This window comes from Lutra lutra, chromosome 1 (assembly GCF_902655055.1).
Source record: "Lutra lutra chromosome 1, mLutLut1.2, whole genome shotgun sequence".
In the NCBI taxonomy this organism is placed as follows: domain Eukaryota; kingdom Metazoa; phylum Chordata; class Mammalia; order Carnivora; family Mustelidae; genus Lutra; species Lutra lutra.
The window spans coordinates 138,148,545-138,168,564 of record NC_062278.1 but is presented as its reverse complement, the minus strand read 5'-3'; the positions used below and the strand labels follow the sequence as shown (position 1 = coordinate 138,168,564).

Below are 20,020 nucleotides of genomic sequence, written 5' to 3'. Positions count from 1 at the left end.
CTTTAGGTCTTTCATCCATTTTGAATTTATTTTGTATCGTGTAAGACAGTGGTCCGGTTTCACTATTTTGCATGTTGCTGTCCAGTTTTTCCAGCACCATTTGTTGAAGAGACTGTCTTTTTGTCATTGTATATCCTTTCCGCCTTTGCCAAAGATTAGTTGACCTTTTAGTTATGGGTCCATTTCTGACTTTTTCTATTCTGTTCCATTGATCTGTGTGTCTGTTTTTGTGTCAGTACCATGCTGTCTTGATGACTACAGCTTAATAATATAATATAGCTTGAAATCCAGAATTATGAAGCCTCCAGTTTTTTTTTTCTTTTTCAGGAATGCTTGGGTATTCAGTGTCTTTTGTTTTTCCATGCAAATTTTAGGATTATTTCTTGTAGCTCTGTGAAAAATGCTGGTGGTATTTTGATAGGGGTTGCATTAAATGTGTGATTGCTTTGGGTGGAAGAGACACTTTAATGATGTTTGTTCTTCCATTCCATAAGCACAGAATGCTTTTCCATTTCTTTGTGTCCTCTTTGAGTTCTTTCATAACTGTTCTACAGTTTTCAGAGTGCAGACCTTTTACCTCTTTAGTTATGTTTATTGCTAGATACTTAATTGTTTTTGGTGCAGTTGCAAATAGGATCGATTCCTCAATTTCTTTTTCTGAGGCTTCGTTATTGGTGAATAGAAATGCACAAGATTTCCACACATTGATTTTATATCTTGTGACTTTGCCAAATTCATGTAACAGTTCTAGCAATATTTTGGTAGAGTCTCAAATACACAATCTCACCTTCACCCAAGAGAGCTAAAAAAGGAACAGCAAATAAAGCCTAAAGCCAGAAGAAGAAGAGATATAATGAAGCTTAGACCAGAAATAAGTGATATGGAAACAAATTTTAAAAAGTAGAACAGATCAACAAAACTAAAAGCTGATTCTGTGAAAGAATTAATAAAAGTGATAGACCCCTAGCCAGACCTATCGGAAAGAAAAAAGAAAGGACCCAAGTAGATAAAGTCATGAATGAAAGAGATCATACCACCACCACAGAAATACAATTATGAAAGAATAGTATGAGAAATTATATGCCAAAAGACTGGGCAATCTGGAAGAAATGGACAAATTCCTAGAAACTTACAAATGACCAAAACTGAAACAAGAAGAAATAGAAAATTGGAACAGACCCAAAATGAGCAAAGGAATTGAAGCAGTAATCAAAAATCTCCCAACAAACAAAAGCCCTGCGCCAGATGGCTTCCCGGGGAAATTCTACCAGGATTTAAACAAGAGTTAATACCTATTCTTTTCACACTATTTCAAAAGATAGAAATGGAAGGGAAACTTCCAAACTCATTCTACAAAGCCAGCATTACCTTGATTCCAAAACCAGTCAAAGACCCTACTAAAAAAGAGAATGACAGGCAAATATCCCTGATGAACATGGGTGCAAAAATTCTCAACAAGATACTAGCAAATCAAAATCAAACGTTAAAAGAATTAAACACCATAGTCAAGTGGGATTTATTCCTGGGCTGCAGGGATGGTTCAATATTCACAAGTCAGTCAATGTGATATACCACATTAATAAAACAAAGCATAATAACCATGTGATTCTATCAACAGATGCAGAAAAAAGCATTTGACAAAGCATAGCAACCATTCTTGATTAAAAAAACAAAAAACAAAAAAACCCTCAACAGACTAGGAATAGATGGAACATACATCAATATATATGAAAGACCCACAGTTAATATCATCCTTAATGGCAAAAAACTGAGAACCTTTCTTCTATGGTCAGGAACAAGACAGGGATGTCCATGCTCACCATTACTAACACAGTACTGGAAGTCTTAGCCTCAGCAATTAGACAACAAAAAAGAAATAAAAGGCTCCAAACTGGCAAGGAAGAAGTCAAACTTCCACTATTCGCAGATGACATGATACTCTATGTAGAAAACCTGAAAGACTCCACCAAAGACTCAAATAGTTTAAAATTCTGACTGGAGGCAGTAAAAAGAGAAACCATGCACTGCCATACCAAATATCTTCCAGCATTTAACATCATATATCATGTAGTGTAACTCATATATAAAAGTAGCTGGCAATGTTGACTACTATAGCTTCTAAGTAATTGATAGAATATCATTGTTTTTTTGACACAAAAATGAATTATACATACACCACCACCAAGTCCAAGCACATTTCTGCTTCATACATTTTTCATGTTCAGTAAATATTGTTTGTACTGTGACACTATGCCTTTGCCAAAATTTACATTTTTCCGGTCACCAAGTAAGTAACTTTATTGTTAATGATCCATTTACTTGAATTTACAATGACATTTATAATAATGTATGATTCACCTTCTATAGAATAAACTTTGAAAAGCTTTACTTATATCTGTGAATTAGATACAAAACTCAAGCATTATTAAAATTAACTTATTTTCCATCAAAAACTCTCATGGTATTAATACTTGCTAAGTTCTTCTGTGATTCAAAAATATATTAAATATTGTGGGGCGCCTGGGTGGCTGGGTGGGTTGAGCCGCTGCCTTCGGCTCAGGTCATGATCCCAGGTCCTGGGTTCGAGCCCCACATCGGGCTTTCTGCTCAGCGGGGAGCCTGCTTCCTCCTCTCTCTCTGCCTGCCTCTCTGCTTACTTGTGATTTCTCTCTGTCAAATAAATAAATAAAATCTTTAAAAAAAATATATTAAATATTGTTGCTTCACTTTTCCTATATGTATAAAAAAACAAAATCAAAACTGAATGAAATTTCAACAATAAAATACAACAAACTACTGATACATGCAAAAAAAATTACAAAAGCATTATGCTAAGAGAAAGATGGCAAACCAAAAAAAAAATACAATATATCCTGTAACTTCATTACTATTATATTCTAGAAAGGCCAAAACCATAAGGATGGAAAACAGATTAATTGTTACTAGGAAGTGGAAGTAGAGAGAGGGTATTTGAACTTTGAGAGCAAAAATACTGTTCTAAATCTTCATTGTGTTGGTGGTTACATGACTGTATAAATTTTGCAAAATTCACTAAACTATACATTTAAATGGAGTGATTTTACTATATGTGAATTATACCATTATAAACCCTACCCCCAAAAAAGAAGAAAAATGAATGAAATTCATTTAGAAGAGCAGCTCTTTGATCTATGTGAAAAATCATGCTTGACAGAGCAGTATGTGAAAGATACTTTCTGCAGAATGAATCATTATTTACAAATATAGTCTTCTTAAAATTAGCTACTAATTGTTTTTAAGTAACAACCAACTAAGCCCGCCAAGTGCCACTCTGCTACTAATTTTTAAATAAATGGTGATGCTTATTCAGCAGATATATTGCTTTTGATTTTAAAGTGGTCAGTGCTACTGCCCCAATGTGGGCACCCATGACAGATATAAACATCAACATTTTCTTCCAGTTATACACTCATCATCAACTTTCTTTAGAAATAGGAATTCAGTATTTCATTAAACTTTTTTTTTTATTATTTTTGTGAGGTCACTGATGCCAGAAAAGGTTCAGTGCAAAAATTTTTAAAGCTACCAAAAATGATATATTCTACTTAAACTTCATTGTACACCCAAATGATAATTTCATGTTTCCTACTGATTCTCTTAATCCTTCTTCATTTTCATTTCCATTTTCTTTCAATCCTACCAACAACTTCATGCATTTCACAGGCCTTGGTGCTACTGCATAGTATACAATGCACATGTTGTGCTAGGAAAAGATATTTGTGTGTGTGTTCATATAAATCTGTATATACACAGAGTATTATTAAATATTTTGTATGTTGAAAGTGTTGGCATAAGAGATATGTATTATTGTTGGCATTTTTCAGACTTAAATACACATTAAATTAACACCTATCTTCACTACACAGATGCCTGAGACATTAGTAGACAAGACTATAGTCAAAACCTATAAGAACTAATAGAGATCTACCAGCCCATTTTGACTTATTTTAATGCAATGATTAATACTAATTATTAAAAATGAAAAAATTGTGCAAATGCTAAACTAAATGGGACTATATTCATAACCACAAATACGGATGTGTGAGTACCCCACCAAAATTCAGCAATACACATATACTAAAAGAGAAAATTTATGTCAATATTATACACACACACACATACACAAACATGTATCTGTGTGGATTTGTGTGTATGTTTCCAGTGTAATAATTCTAAATAAACATTAACAAGTAGAATCCAGTAACATGGTCAAATAACATTTATTGAAAGAATGCAAGGATAGTTCAATTGAATTTATTATATTCATTGATTCAATAAGAAACACTGAATTACTTAGACGATGAAAAGCCAATTTATAAAACTGATTAATAAAATAGGGATATATAACAAAGTCTCTTAATAAAATGGAAATATATAATAAAATATCTATCTCTCAAACTAAAAGCCAGAAAAATAGTTATTAGAAAAACACTAAAATAATTTCCATTGAAAGTCAGGAACAGGAAGGATTTTCTTAACCATTACAATTTTTAATAGTGTTTATAATCCATATAATATGAACCAAAGCAATTAGACAATAGAAAAAATTAAGGGAACAAAATATAGGAGTTGTAAAAACTAGAAACAAACAAGAAAAATTTTTATTTGAAACAGTATTATTTCTTAGCTGAAAACCCCAAGAAACCAACTGAAAATTTATTGCGAAGGATAATAGAAACTCAGCAAGCTGGCTAGTTAAAAAAAAAAAAAAATATATATATATATATATATATATATATATATATATATAGTATTCACATAGGAATCAATAGCCTTCAAATAAACAAACATAACTGAATTAGAAAAACAAAATGGTTGTACAAAAGACTCCATTTTACATAGAACTCCAAAGATGAAATAACTAGGAATAAAATAAGTAAGAAATGTCCAAGAACTTTATTGAAAAACCCCTTAAAAGATATAAATGAGGGCGCCTGGGTGGCTCAGTGGGTTAAGCCGCTGCCTTCGGCTCAGGTCATGATCTCAGGGTCCTGGGATCGAGGCCCGCATCGGGCTCTCTGCTCAGCAGGGAGCCTGCTTCCCTCTCTCTCTCTCTCTGCCTGCCTCTCCATCTGCTTGTGATCTCTCTCTGTCAAATAAATAAATAAAATCTTTAAAAAAAAAAAAAAAGATATAAATGATAGAAACACACAGCAAGTTTTTGATACAAATTTTTGACGTCATAAAAATATCATGTTTCCTACAGATTACATTAAAAATACCAACAATTTTTTTTTAGCTAGATAATCTGGTTCTTAAATTCATAGGGACTTCCAAATAGGTATTATTAGTCAAGTAAAAAGTTTCTGGGAAAAATAGTGAAATAAGAGTTTTATCTTATTTTATTTATTTTTAAAGATTTTATTTATTTATTTGACAGAGAAAGAGACAGCAAGAGAAGGAATAGAAGCAGGGAGAATGGGAGAGAAGGAAGCAGGCTTTCCCACTGAACAGGCAGCCCAATCCAGGGCTCAATCCCAGGACCCTGGAATCACAACCTGAGCCAAAGGCAGACACTTAACAACTGAGCCACCCAGGTGCCCTGAAATAAGAGTTGTAACACATAACATAAAATTCCTATAATTAAAACTGTGGTACTAATGTAAAGAAAAAGATAGATGAGTGTAATAAGATTGTAAGTCCTAAAATAGAAAAATTACATATAGAGCTATAGAATATTATCTATATGCACATAGGAATACAGAATATAAAATGATAAACTAGACATCTCAAATAAGCATAGAAAAGATGAATTACTGAATAATGTTAGGAAAATGGATAGGCATCTAAAAGAATAAATTTTGATCCCTACATCATATTCAATAGCTCAAATTGCAGAACTTATTAAAGGAGGAGAACAAATTTGAATGTACAAAATTAAATGGTAAAGCACTTAGGATATTTTTTAAAAACAAGTTTAGTATAGAAAATACCTCTCTAAGCATGACACAAAATACACAATAAGGAAAACTGATTAATTCATCTATATAAAAATAAAAAGACCAAAATTGGAAACAAAACCATATACAATTCACTTTACTAATAAAATATTCATTTTGGAGACACCTGGGTGGCTCAATCAGTTGAGCGGCTGTCTTGGCTCAGGTCATGCTTCTGGGGTCCTGGGATGGAGCCCTGATTCTCTGTCTGCCCCTCCCCACTCACCACCCCCTCCTGTTCTCTCTCACTCACTCGCTCACTCTCTTTCTCTCACAAAAATACATAAAATGTTTAAAAATGTATTCATTTTAGGGGGCCTAGGTGGTGCAGTCTTTAAGCGTCTGCCTTCAACTCAGGTCATGATCCCAGGGCCCTGCAATCAGCCCCACATCAGGCTCCTTGCTCAGGAGGCCTGCTTCTCCCTCCCCTGCTCCCCCTGCTTGTGTTCCCTCTCTCCTTGTCTCTCTCTTTGTCAAATAAATAAATAAATAAATAAATAAATAAATAAATAAATGTATTCATTTTATTACTATGTTAAAAAGCTCATAGAGAATACCAATAATCCAATTAATAAAGGGCAATGAATACAGACAAACAACACCCAGAAAAGGAAATTGAGTAGACATTAAATATATTAAACAATGTTGAATTTCACTTACAGAAAACAAATGTACATTTTAAAATTATAATAGGAAGTCACTTTTTATCTTAAATTCAAAAGTAATTTAAGTGATGGGATTAAAACAAATATACTGAAATGTTATGCAAATATTAGTTACTAGTACTACATTTCAAATAATTTTATAACTTTTGGTTTCTTTTAACTGAAAATACACTAGACAATATGGAGCACTGTACAGACGGACAAGAGTCCTCAGTGATTATTAATTCTATTATCCTAAAGCCTGAATCCACATATTGTTTGAAAGAGGGTACCAAGCTCATTTTCATATGACTGAAATGTAACCAAAGATGTACCAAATTAATACAATACAAAAGCTGCAGTCCCAAGATATGCAATCTTTTCTACCATTTATAGAATCATAATAGAAACATTTATTTAGGTACAAAGGTCAAAAATATGCCCACTTTTATCTTCTACATTATTCTCTCCACTGAAGGAATAACCAGAACACCACAATTAAGGGCAAGTCTACTTGTCAAACTGGGTGTTTTTATTTGGTATTTCGATAACATGTGAACATCTTATGTGGATCCTTTTTTCTAGGAAATCAAACAAAAACATGGAAAGTCTGATAAGTTCTCTGGTCTCACATCCTTCTAGTTCAATAACTAGAATGAGAACCTCATTTGGACTGACAAGTACAATAAGGAAGCCCACCCAAAAGACTTAACAGAACAAAGGAAAACATGAAAAGAAAGTAAGAGCTTTAGATTATATTTGCAAGCTGGAGAGCTTGGTACACTTATTTCTTCCTGTAAAGTCTTTGCAGAGAAGAGGTAAATGATCTCTGTTGAAAGGCGTCAACAATACCTGATAGTGGAGAATATATTTATCCCAATAAAAGCAGACTCAAAATAGGTAGAAGAATTTCTTCTGTAAGATGCTAACAAGGTAAAAACACAAGATGATGTCACTATAATAGCTATGAGAATTGGAATATCTTCTATAAAGAGATTAGCCTGACAATAAAAGAATCACAAGTTCTAAAATCAGCAAATTCAAAGAACCAAAATCGCAAAGAAAATGGATTTCTTTATTTTTTTAAAAAATGGACAGTAGATTTTCTTTGATGAGCAGAACTGCTTTGCACAGTGAATGCATTAAGTAGTTCCAGACATGAGTCTTAAATACCAATCTAAAAACATTCTTTAAGTGACAAGTACTTAAAGCATAATATATCAAAAGAAAAAAAACAGCATATAGTAGAAATGACTAAAAACTTTAAAGCAGAAATTCCTTTTTGCAAGAGTTAGAAACTAGAAATGATACCACAGATTGCCCTAGTTTGTTTATACTTGCTATAAAAAACACATTTTAAAGGCAGTGTGATATAGTAGAAAAATCACAGGCTATAGTAGAAAAATCACAGGCTAGTGTGATAACGTACAAAAATGCTGAGCTCGAGTTTTGTCATCTGTAACAAAAAGGGGGGCTGCCTTCCCCCTTGCTGGGCTGTAGGGTTGTGTAGGAACAAATAAAGCACCAGTGTGGTATACAGAATATATGTAGACATGCCCAAAATGGTAGCCACTATTATCATTAAACTTTAATGAAAGAAATGAGTACTTGAACCATGTGAAAATGAGGTACTGTAAGCCAGTCTAGAATTATGCTTCAAAACTAAAGCTAAACAACATAATACTGAATCAAAGGAAAACCAGTTAGCATGAAAGGGATATGAAGACAATTACTGCACAACCCTAGCCTTCAAGGAGTTTGCAATTCTTTTACGCAAAGAATCACTTACTGAGCAATGACTTTGTTCCAAGCTAAGTCTGAGCAAGGGGGATTCAAAGGAATAAAGACATAGTCAGGACGTGAAGGAACTGAGTGCTGAAATATGAAAGCCTATCATCAGAACAGAAGTGAGTGGGCAAGATCACGTGGAAGCAGAGAACAAATGGCACCCAATTCGACTTGGAGCATCACAGAAAAAGTTTAGATACAAAGCAACCCTCAAGATGGCTCTTGAAGAAAATAAAGCGTCTTGCTTGTCAAGTGACCGGCAGAGGCCCGGAGACCAGAACGAGCAGGGGATTCAGGGTGAGTATGTCTGCAGTCTGGGAGACAATGGTTTGAAAAGATTCTGCAGAATCATCTTGGGGTCATATGACACTAAGGACTTTGGACATTCTCCAAGAGGTAGCAGGGAGCTGATGGGTGGCTTTAAATAGGAGAGTTAAATGATTAAATCATACCGCTTTTATCAGAAATCACTCTAGGGACGACTTAGGCAGAAGGGTGGGGAGTAAGCAGGATAAAGGCTGATGGTCACAGGGATCCAGTGAGAGTAAGGTTACAACTGTGTAGGTAAGAAACAGAGGAACTAAACTAAAAGAAGCAAGGAACAGGAGGTGAGGAGTCAAATTAGGGCATTTCTAAAGGAAAATCTCAAAGACCTGATAACCAATTAGATATGTGGGCAGTCGAGGGCGACTCAGATTTCTAGCTTGGAAAAATGGGTGGGTGGTGATGCCAATAATGGAGCCAGAAAACATAAGAAGACAAATAAGTTTCATAGGCTAGGAAAGATTACTAGTTCATTTGGGGACATGTGAATTTTGAAGGGTTTAAGGGATAGTGCATTAATGTCTATGAAGGAAAACCAAAATATACCTTCCAGGGAATTTATAACCCAAGAATTATATTTGACTATTTGAATTACTGAGAAAGCTCTTCAGTTGCTCCAGTTGCTAAATATGAACTATGTCACAGGTAAAGTTGAAGTCTCATCTTTCTTGTTTGTAGGCTCTGCTAAACCAAAATGGATTTAAAACTTAGTATTTAGACTATCTCAGCAAATATACATTGCCAGGGTGAACCCTACTATCTCTGCAGTGATTGCAATTCTGTACCTTTTACTTTTGGCATTTCTCCAGTCATCTTCACTAGGACTGAGTGCTAGCACACCCTCTATTCTTTTTCTTCTCCACAGGCACAGTTTTATAGTATAACACAGCCCTGGAGGAGAAGCGTACTCAGCTGTGCGGTCAGAAATCAGTCTCTCCCTTTCCTAAGAGATAAAAGTTAGCTCCCTGGGCAAAGCAGACATTTGTAAGAAAATGAAGAACACATCAATCCACTGCATTCTCTGGGACCCTTGTCAAAGTGTAAAAGCATTTTTAGAAGAGAAAGTAAGAAGAAACTTCCTAGATGTCAGGGTGGGCATTTCTCTTGCATTACACGTCAGCCTGTGGAATATGGAAAGGTTGAGAGTTTCCAGGCACAGACGGCACCATACTCTCTTACAAAGATGTGAATCCACCACCTCCAATGGCTTACTAAGACTATGTACTCTGACTTTAAAGACATTCCATGTCCCACCTAACTGACTTCCCATTCTCCTCTTGCCTCTACCTTTTGCCATTCACGCCCTCTAAAATACTTAAAGAGGCCCCTCTTTTAGCTTCAATGACAATGCAACACAAATTAGCAGAGTAAACAGATATCATCTTTCCCCTTATCATATATGAGCCAATCATTCCCACCCAGAAGCCATTCATTATATAAAACCCTCCCAGATCATTCACCCACCGAAATTATTCCTGTCTCATCCAGATTTGCACAGCCTTTTGCCTATATTTCCTAAATATTCTTATCCCTTTCCAACCTATACTAATTTTTGCTTACATTTGTCATCTTCCTTGAGAAAAGGGCAAGCCTGATTTATTCCAAAGATCCTAGCATAATGGCTTTGTATATAGACAGTGTTGATTAAATACTGTTGAAGAAATGACTGACTGATTATTGATGAATAAGGAAGAGATTTCATCAGGGGGACTGTATCATTCTAGAAGTACATTGAGTCTAGGATATTCCAGAAACTAGAAACTCAGGATCTTCAATGTATTTCTCATGTTAGAAGAGGGTTCATGCCATGGCCTTTGGTCTACAGGTGATACTACAAGCCAGAGCCTAGGAAAAATATATTATGAGCATAACTTCCATTTTTAACACATTAGCTATCAATTTTCCTATATATAATGATGTCAAAACAAAATTATCAAGTATTTTAAAGACTACATAATAGAACTTTTCTTATTATTTGTGTATTTCACTCATCAAAAGAAATAAAACATGTCTGATAAAGACATAAATCCAATTCTTATAAATCAGACGCTTTGTTCATTGCATAGAAGTTATGAGAACCACTGTGATAAAGCCTTTGCAGTGTAAAGAATTCATCTACAAAGTCAAAGAATGAGAATAAATAATTCCCTCCTCCCTCTTCTTTCTTCTCCCCTCTTTCTCCCATTCCCTCTCATTATCTATACATGGGGAGCACCCTGTTAAGAGACTGGGATTAATACTCTGAAAACAATCCAACAGCTCCCACATTACTTCTAGACCAGAGAATTAAGAGTCTCTCAGGACGGCAGACTAAAATGAACAAGACTAGGCATACTGATGTGCCATCTCCAGATGTGAAGCAAGATGGGAAACCAACCTACTCCCTCCAGTAAGTTGGGCCTTATATTCACTAAGATTCCAGACGTAAACTCAGGAGGGTTTCATGCATACAGAATTTCAGAGTGTGTTTAATAAATCTACTCTTTAGAAGAACAAATGTGAGAACATCTGGTTTTGTATAATAATACAACAGTGCATAGCAACTGTATACACAGAGTTTCAAGATGACCCCCAAGATTCCCAACTGCTTGTGTATACACTTTGTCTAATCCCTTTCTCTTGCCTATAGGCAGAACAGATGATTTTAGAGATGTGATTAAGATCCATAATCAGTTGGGGCGCCTGGGTGGCTCAGTGGGTTAAAGCCTCTGCCTTTGGCTCAGGTCATGATCCCAGGAACCTGGGATCTAGCCCCACATCCGGCTCTCTGCTCCGCAGGGAGCCTGCTTCCCTTCCTCTCTCTGCCTGCCTCTCTGCCTACTTGTGATCTCTGTCAAATAAATAAATAAAATCTTTTTAAAAAAAATCCATAATGAGTTGATGGTGAGTTAATCAAAACGGAGATTATCCTGGCTGCACCTGACTTAGGCAAACTCTTAAAAGAGAGATGCTCCTTCCTCTCTGGAAGAGGCAAACCATAGGTTGTGAGAGGGCTAATGAGAGGACCTGTGGCCACAACCTGAGGGCAACTGCTGGTTGCCGAGAAAAGTCCTTGGCTGACAGCAAGACAATAGAGACCTCAATCACAAACTGCAGGAATTAAATTCTGCTAACAACTATATGACCTTGGAAGAGGGCCTATAGCCCCAGATAAGGACTTATTTACAGCCTTGTGAGACCCTAAGCAGAAGACCGACCTAACCCTTGCCTTGATGTCTGGCCTACAGAAAATGTAAGATAAGAAGCCACAAAGTTTGTGGTAATTTACTACAGAGAAAAAGAAAACTGATAAGGAACTATCTCCCTAAACATGAGCAATAAGAATAAAAAAGACTACGACTAGCATATAAAAAAATTCTTTTTTTTTTTTTTAAAGATTTTATTTATTTATTTGACAGAGAGATCACAAGCAGGCAGAGAGGCAGGCAGAGAGAGAGGAGGAAGCAGGCTCCCTGCTGAGCAGAGAGCCCGATGCGGGGCTCGATCCCAGGACTCTGAGACCATGACCCGAGCCGAAGGCAGCGGCCCAACCCACTGAGCCACCCAGGCGCCCCTAAAAAAATTCTTAAAGACTCTTTATAAACTTCTATTTGGGGAGAGATATCTCTAGAATGCTAGCTATTTCCTTGCATGTTTTCATGTAATAGCCTTTTATAGACAGACCCATACATAATGGAGCTCATTCTTTTTTACTGGCTAAATGCCTTTGCTGGTATTCTCCAAACTACAACCCAGCAAAGACTTAGGAAGATCTCCAGTGTCCCACCTTATTCTTTTCCCTTCCTACAGCACTGGGTTCATAACCCTTCTCTCTAAGACTGTAATGTTGAGAGCTCTATGTTCCTTGACGAAAGCATGAAAGGAAAGATGGGGAAAAAAGAAGAAAGGAAAGATGAAAAGAAACCACTGCAGTTGTCCCTGTAAAGGAAGTATTTCAATTTTAACAAATTTCCTTGGACCATTTTAAACAGGCTATACAGGAGTACATAAAATATACGCAAATATGAATGAGTGTCTAAGCTACTGTTATTCTGAACACTTTGACTGGAATCTCCTTGATAGAGTCCATTGGGTTACAAACTTCCTTTAAAGCTTAAAATCTTGTCTCACTAATCCCAAAGGAGAAGCACTGACCAAATTGTGATAGGACTGGAAAATGTAGCCAATACACACCTATGAAAATGTAGGCTAATATACCATTATGTTTGAAAATGGACACTTCCCTTTGAATGCTTTATATCCTCAAAAAAAGAAAAAAAAAGTATTTTTCTCAAATGGTATCCCATGACAAATATTTATACTAAAAACTATTTTGAAAAATATATACTTATATGTTCTCTACTATACTTTATTTTGGTCAAATTAATATTTATGTGCTTAACACAAAAGTCTACTCAGAAAAGATTTTTTTTTAACACAGTAAACATATTAAAAAAACATGTAGGAAAAGTAAACTAGATACAGGTCATGATGTTAACACTTAGTGTGTGAATGTGTCTATCTGTCTGTCTGTTTTAGATTGTTTCCAGTGAGAAGTGTGGCTACATGTGAGGAGTTTAAAAAAACTCACTGGCATTACTTTTTTGTCCTAAATAAGGCATACATATTCAATGTTTGCAAGTTTCTTAGTCTCATTGCACTTCAATTAAACACAAACCAGGAGAACATATTTCAGAAGTAAATGTATTTTAGGGTAGTTTTATATAAAAAGATTTCTATTTCAATAATTTTTTAAAAATTAAACTGGATATGAAAAAAATTCTAATTAATTGTCCAGAATTATCCTTCAATCCTGACAAAGAGCTCACTTCTTAAATATTAAAAGGAATAACTATTATATAAAACAATAAATTGTCATCAGGTGATAAAATATATTAACTTCTTTTATGTTGCCTGTGATAATATTTCAACAGATAAATTAGGAAGATTATCTTATAAGCTTTTATTGTTGTATACTTGTTTTTTTCCCTGGGAGAAATTTTGAATGATGTTTTAAGTTTGAATATTTTCCATTATAGTATTAAGTCAGTAAGACAAATAACATTGCATGGTGGTTAAGTTAGCAAGGTGGTTTACCAGGGCTACTGTTCATTCTCTTATTTTTTTCATCAGGAGTACCCAATATAAAATAAAATAAGAAACTAAGATGACTATATAAAGTATAACTAACAAATAAGGCAATGTACCAAATAAACATATTACATTTTGAGTATTATAACATCATTCACTTTCTATAGAGTTTTTATTTGGGCAGGTGGCAATTTGGCAAATTTAAAACTTGCAAACTCTTTTGTCTTGCACAAGAGAAAAATAAAGAGAAAGAAGGATGATCATAGGAAGAGTTTCAGGGTAGTAATTATACTTAAAATTTTATAAACACAGAAAAGATAACACAATAAGATAAAATACTTAGCCAGGGAAATGGTATGTCCATGATTCTAGATACAGAAAAATCTGAAGCTAAAAATTTCTTTAAAGTATTTTTTAAGTTTCAGATTATTGAAGTCATCCTGCAATTCAAAAAAGAAGTAAATGGGAAAATACAATCTTCTTTCCTAAAGTGAAGTTTTTTGGGATGAGGGGTATTCATTAGATGTTGTAAACAAAACAAACAAAAAAGTCTTGCCAAAGTAATCCTTTATGTTACTCCTCCTTTTGCAATTTATTTCACTGATTTTCAGACTGATTTCATACAAAGTGATTCCCTACAGGAATCCCCCAAACCCTGTAGAGCACAGACCAAGCATATTCTCCAGCAGTTTTAGGTTTTGGTCTTTGTTTTTGGTTTCTGTTTTCTAGATGTTCGTAGGTAATAATGGTCTTCCCAAATAAGAATCTAAAATTTCTCATTTTCCATTTTATTAGCATTAATGCTTAGGTTTTTGTTTGTAGGTTTTTTTTTTTTAAGGGAGCTATTCACTAGTACACCCATCTCCATGCCCTCTGCTCATCAAATGTTACAGTGACATAAAGACACAAAGGTATCTCATTCTGATGCTCCAAAGCCCCGCTCATTAGTAACTGATATCTAAATATATTGCCGCAGTAATTCTCAGAGCTGTGCTGGGATTTAAAGTTGAATGGAGTGCAAAGTGTAGTGAATGATGATGAGATAAGTAACTACCATTTACCAATAACCTCATTTTCAATAGATGCTTTTGGGATCCATGTTGAGAACCTTTGGGATTTAAATCCGCAACTTCAAGAAGAAACATATGCATGAAACTAACCAGTTTCTAAGGTAATAATTAGTAGTACCCACATTTCCACATGCCTAAAGAAAGCAGTGGTGATTTTGTGTGCTGTTCGGGTGGTGAAGGTAATGGCAGTGGCAGGGACTATAAGTTTTATTACAATATTTTCTCTTATTATCCAAAGAAGACACATTGCACTGCACTTCACCAATACTGTCTGACACATGTAGAATATAAAAGGGGAGAGAATGGCTAAAGCAAAAGTTAAAAACACCATGAGAATATTCACACCATTTACCCTGAGGAGGGTGGACATCAAAAATAAACATTGAAAAAATAGATAAATAAACATTGAACAAAAACAAGTAAATTCTTTACTTCCCTCCCATGTAAACTTTTCCAACTATTCATAAAGCACAAAGCCCAGGACTTTCTTCCCACCATAACAGGAATGTGTATATAGACTACTGGAGTAGAAATAGAATTAGATGTGCTATCTCATGTCAGCTCCATGAAATATACCATCATAGTAAAAAATAATTATACTTGAACCACAGAAAAGCCTTTAGAATGAGTTCCTGAGTTTTGTGTAAGAGGCAGAAAAAGGAAAGATAGCACACAGAAGCAACATAAGCTAGGAGGAAGGTGGGGATGTTCATAGTGAAACCAACCGAGAGCATTTGTTAGGGGGGAAAGTACATACTCCTGAGCCTGTTGGGAAGACCAGCGGGCCCATAAAAAGGCTTGAGGAGCCTGGGAAGGAACGGGGACCTGACCGTGGTCCTGAAAAAGAACAACTTGTAGGTGATCATGAAGAATCTCCAAGCATCCACACAACACCATATCCTCGTTTTCAACTATAACTGAAACAAGCTAAACGTCCAATAATAGTCGCCCTCAAAAAAAATATGTCCAAACTTTCTCATATGATCAGCCTTTATAATGCCCAGCTCTTCCTCCCCATCAGTCTCTCCTAGGGTGTCAGGATAATTTCAGGATTGAGAGGTACACTGTTCTAGCTAATAGCAGGAATTAATTTTCTGACAAACTCGCAACGCTTAGAATTCTACAGAAAGCTTACACTTGGCAATCCTGATTCTAGTTTGCATTTCTTAAACTCTGATGGGAAATCATAGCAATCCGAAAGACCTCAAGGAAGGATGCTCCATAGAAGAATAACATTCCAAACTCACCCTAGAATCTAGACAGCTTTGAAACTCTAGTAAGATAAGGTGGCAATTCACTAACATGGACATTCCCACTTTCACCTCATAAAATTAATTTTTAAAAATTTCATAAGGAGATACCGAAATACGGGTCCCACACTGAACACGGGCGTCAGTCTTTCTTCAGGCTCTTTTCTAGCTTTCACCAACCCAGGAAGTCAAGGGGGCCGACTACACCAATCCAAAGTGTTAATACTACGCTGAACCTTGGGTGGAAGGAAATTTCTCCGCACAAAAGACACCTTTGCAAAAACGGAACGAATTTCACTCCGCTGGTGGAAAAAAAGAAGGTTGGGAGGGAAAGTAATTTATACGTGAAAAATCATTCTCGGAAAATACCATACAACTCGTCGAAGTGCAAGACTTACGTGTTCCGTCAAAACGGGTGGCGATGGTGTCGAGGAAGGTGTTCTGGGGCGCCAGTAATCCTTTCATAACCGGCATTTTTCCAGCGTGGTGTGAAATTCTCCATCAAAGTTTGTCCAGAAGGATGGCTCAAGAGGAAAGCGCCAAGAATGGAGAAGGGGAGCGCGCTGACGGCAGCAGAGGGGGACCTGGCGCGGTGCTGGGGCTGATCAGGGGGAGGAGGATGGAAGGAGAGGGGGAGCGCGTTCCAGCCGCCGCTGCTCTGGCTGGAGCCTCTCGGCGAGCGCTCGGCGAGCCCGCCCCGCACCTCCAGGCTCAGCCGGGCGCAGGCTCCCTCTCCTGCCCCCTCCACCTCCGCCAGCTGCCGAACCCCACCCCCCTCTCACCGTCCCTCCGCGGGCGGCAGTTCCCGCCGAGCTCAGCCTCGCCCCCCACCCCGCCCGCCCGGGAAGAGCCCGCGGTGGCCCGGGGCGCCGCGCCCTGACCTCGGGCGCTGGGGTCGTGGAGGACGGCGCTCGCTGCAGGGCGAGGCCGGGTGGCGCCGAGCCTCCCCGTTTCCAGGGGGCGCAGGGAAACGCGCGCGATTGCGACTCCCACCCCCCAGGAGCCAGTGAACAAAGACCCCTTTGTTCCCGCTCCGTCCCTCTCCTGGGGAGACCGGAGTCCCGTGGGTGTGGTACTGGAGAAGGGGAGGAGACAGGTTGGGGCAGGTACCCGGCCTTAACCAGGAGCTTGGGAGGGGGCAGTCCCCCCACGTGGTGTCCGAGAGAGCTGAGGCCGCTGGACGCCCCAGGGGTGGTGGCCCTCTTCCGGCACACCTGACACTGCCAGTGCCCCAGACTGGAACAGGGCAGCTTCGAGTTAGTTGCGCGGCCCCTTCCTAGTCACCCGGGTCTTTCAGCTTGAAAACTAGTCCAAAGCGCCCGGGTTTTTCCACCTCTCCTTCCTGGGCTCAAAAAGAGGTGTTTCGGCCCCTAACTCCAGATTGCCATTGGTCTTCCCAAGCCATTCTAAAGTAAAAGAAAATAATAAGAGTTTTTTGTTTTGTTTTGTTTTGTTTTGTTTTGTTTTAATGGACAATGGCTTCTCACTCTCCGGCGAAATGAAAATAAAACATTCCTAGAAAAGTTTTGTTTTTATTGGTTTGTGAAATACAATGTAAGTAAAACCAGTCAGCCTTGTAAAAAAAAAAACATCTTCACCACCAATTAGCCTAGCCCGCCTCCTCTCCAGCACCCAACAACCCCACACCCCTGCGCAACAGCGAGGCTTCCTCTGAGACTGGAACCTCCGGGTGGAAAGGCTTCCCACGTCCCTGGAACGGCAGGTGTCATGAAAACGAAAGTGGTCTCTCCCTGCCCTTCTCCCTTGGCTTACGCCGGGACTCCCAGTCTGCCAACATTCTACCAAGGAAAGCCTGGCCCAAGCCTGGGGCGCAGCCCTGCGGGACGTGGAGGAGGACACCCGCGCTGGGATTCTACGGAAAACCCTGCAAGGGAAGATGTGGAAGCAAAGTTGAGAGCCTTGGGGTAGAAAAACAAACGTAAGCCCAGGTGCTGGCGCACCCGGAAGAAAAGGAGGGGGGGAGCGAACAGGTGTGTGAGCATCGGCGAGGGGCAGCTCGAGTCCCCGCCGCCTGGGAGCTCGGGCGTGCCGGGAGCCCAGAGCGCTCGCCTCCCACTCCCGTTGGTAGCCCGGCAGAGGGGAGGGGGAGGGGCTCCTTGTTTGAATTCTCCCGGCTCCTGGGGCGAAGGGGGGACCCTAAGGGTTTCGTCACGGCTGCCCAGGGCTCCGGGAGGGCGGGGGTGTAGAGCGGGAGGGGATCATCCCCCCTCTCCCCGCCCCCAATCCCTCTTTCTTCGTGATGCACTTCCTGCGGCCGAGGATTCCCTTTGTGTCGAAATTCAAGAAGATCCGGCCGCCGCGTGCAGCCAGCCGGGCGGGGGGCGCCGGGCAGAGGAGGGGATTCCTGAGTGGGCGGCGCAGGGCAGCCGACCCAGAGGTCAGGCGTTTGGCGCGGAGCCTCCTGCCCAGCTGGACTCCTCACCGGCCCACTCAGCCGCTCCCTCCCTCCCCCCAGTCCTTCCGTCCGGAGCCAGCTGTGCTGTGCGGAAACCGAGCTCACGTGGGCGGTGTCCCCCACGCGGCGCGCCGAGACAACTGCGGGTGGCTCTCTTGGCTCTCTCTCGGGCAAAGTGGGGAGAGAAAGCAGAGGGAGGCCCTGCTTCTGTTTGGGCGGTGCATTGCGTCCTAGAAAACCTAGACTCCTGCTGTTGCTGTAAAAGCCTGAGAACCGCCTCGCATCTAGTGGCTTCAAGTTCAGCATGAAATACATTAGGTGTAAACTAGGATTCGGTTCATAAAATTTGCACTGTAGGGCTGTGTGTGTCTGTGTAAAAACTGTTGTCTCGTGGGCTTGATGAACGTTGCCAAATGCATGAAATCACTTGCAAGACACAAGCAAGGAAGGGGCTTCAGAATGGCAACCCCAAAAGAAAGCTTAGATTTTATGGCAAAAGAAGGTCTAGCATTTATCACTCACTGTCTTAGTCGCTTCTCCAGTACAAACTATGTGTGGGGGACTGTGCTAATCACAAGAATCCTGCCCTAAAATATCCAAGACAGATCCTATTGAATTCAACTGGTCTGTTGGACATGGCTTTGACCACCTCTTACAAACTTATAGGCCCACCAGGAAGCAGTCTTTCTTTCCTTTTTTTTTTTTTTTTAGCTTTTATTTATTCATTTGAGAGTGAGAGAGAGCAGGAGTACACTGTTGGGGAGGGATGGAGGGATAAGGTGTAGCAGACTCCCGGTTAAGCAGGAAGCTGGACCTGGGGCTCCTCTGGATGCCAAGATTCTGGGATCATGACCTGAGCCAGAGGAAGACACTTAATGTACTGAGCCACCCAAGGGAACCGGAAGGAGTTTTTCTTGACTGTCATCACCACTCTGGGCTTGGGATCCAGGCCTTCTCTGAGTGAGTATCCAAAGAGGTAGGAATTAGGAGCTACCAGTTTCTTAAGGCCTGGTCCAGAAACTGCCAGAACTAAAGCAGGCACAGAATCCAGACTCGAGGGGAGGGAATAGAGGTCCATGTGTTAAAATCTCTACATCATTGTGAGTATTTTAGTTTTGAAGGAGGTTGCCTTATAATGGTATTTCAAAATTTGATTTAAAAATCTAATTTCACCTATTCTAAATATGTCCGTAAGAGTTTAGGATTTCGGGGTACAAGATCTGGGCTCAAGTCAATAATTCTTTATGGGGAAAATGTTAAGACACAGGTATAAAAATATACATTGAAATTACTTGAGAACTAAAGCCATGTATAAATGGCAACTGTTACTATTGTCTTTCACATTTATTCTCTCCTATTGGTGGAGGTCATGGAGAAGGTGTGACCACTAGTTGACCCAGGAGCTAGGCTCCCATCTTCCTCTACCCTTGTAAAGTTCTTTCTGCCTACCTTTCCCACCGACTAGAGCTGTTTTCAAGGA

General features: G+C 39.0%; 1 protein-coding gene across 1 annotated transcript in view; it reads right to left on the bottom strand.

The window, feature by feature from the left end:
• KCNH8 (potassium voltage-gated channel subfamily H member 8) overlaps window positions 1–16,886 on the bottom strand; it is a 385,143-nt gene extending 368,257 nt beyond the window's left edge. The window contains exon 1 of the mRNA XM_047737762.1: window positions 16,523–16,886. Within this exon, the coding sequence (XP_047593718.1) occupies window positions 16,523–16,598 (76 nt within the window). The 5' untranslated portion in view covers window positions 16,599–16,886. The remainder of the gene's footprint in view (window positions 1–16,522) is intronic.
• Window positions 16,887–20,020: the final 3,134 nt, after the last annotated feature.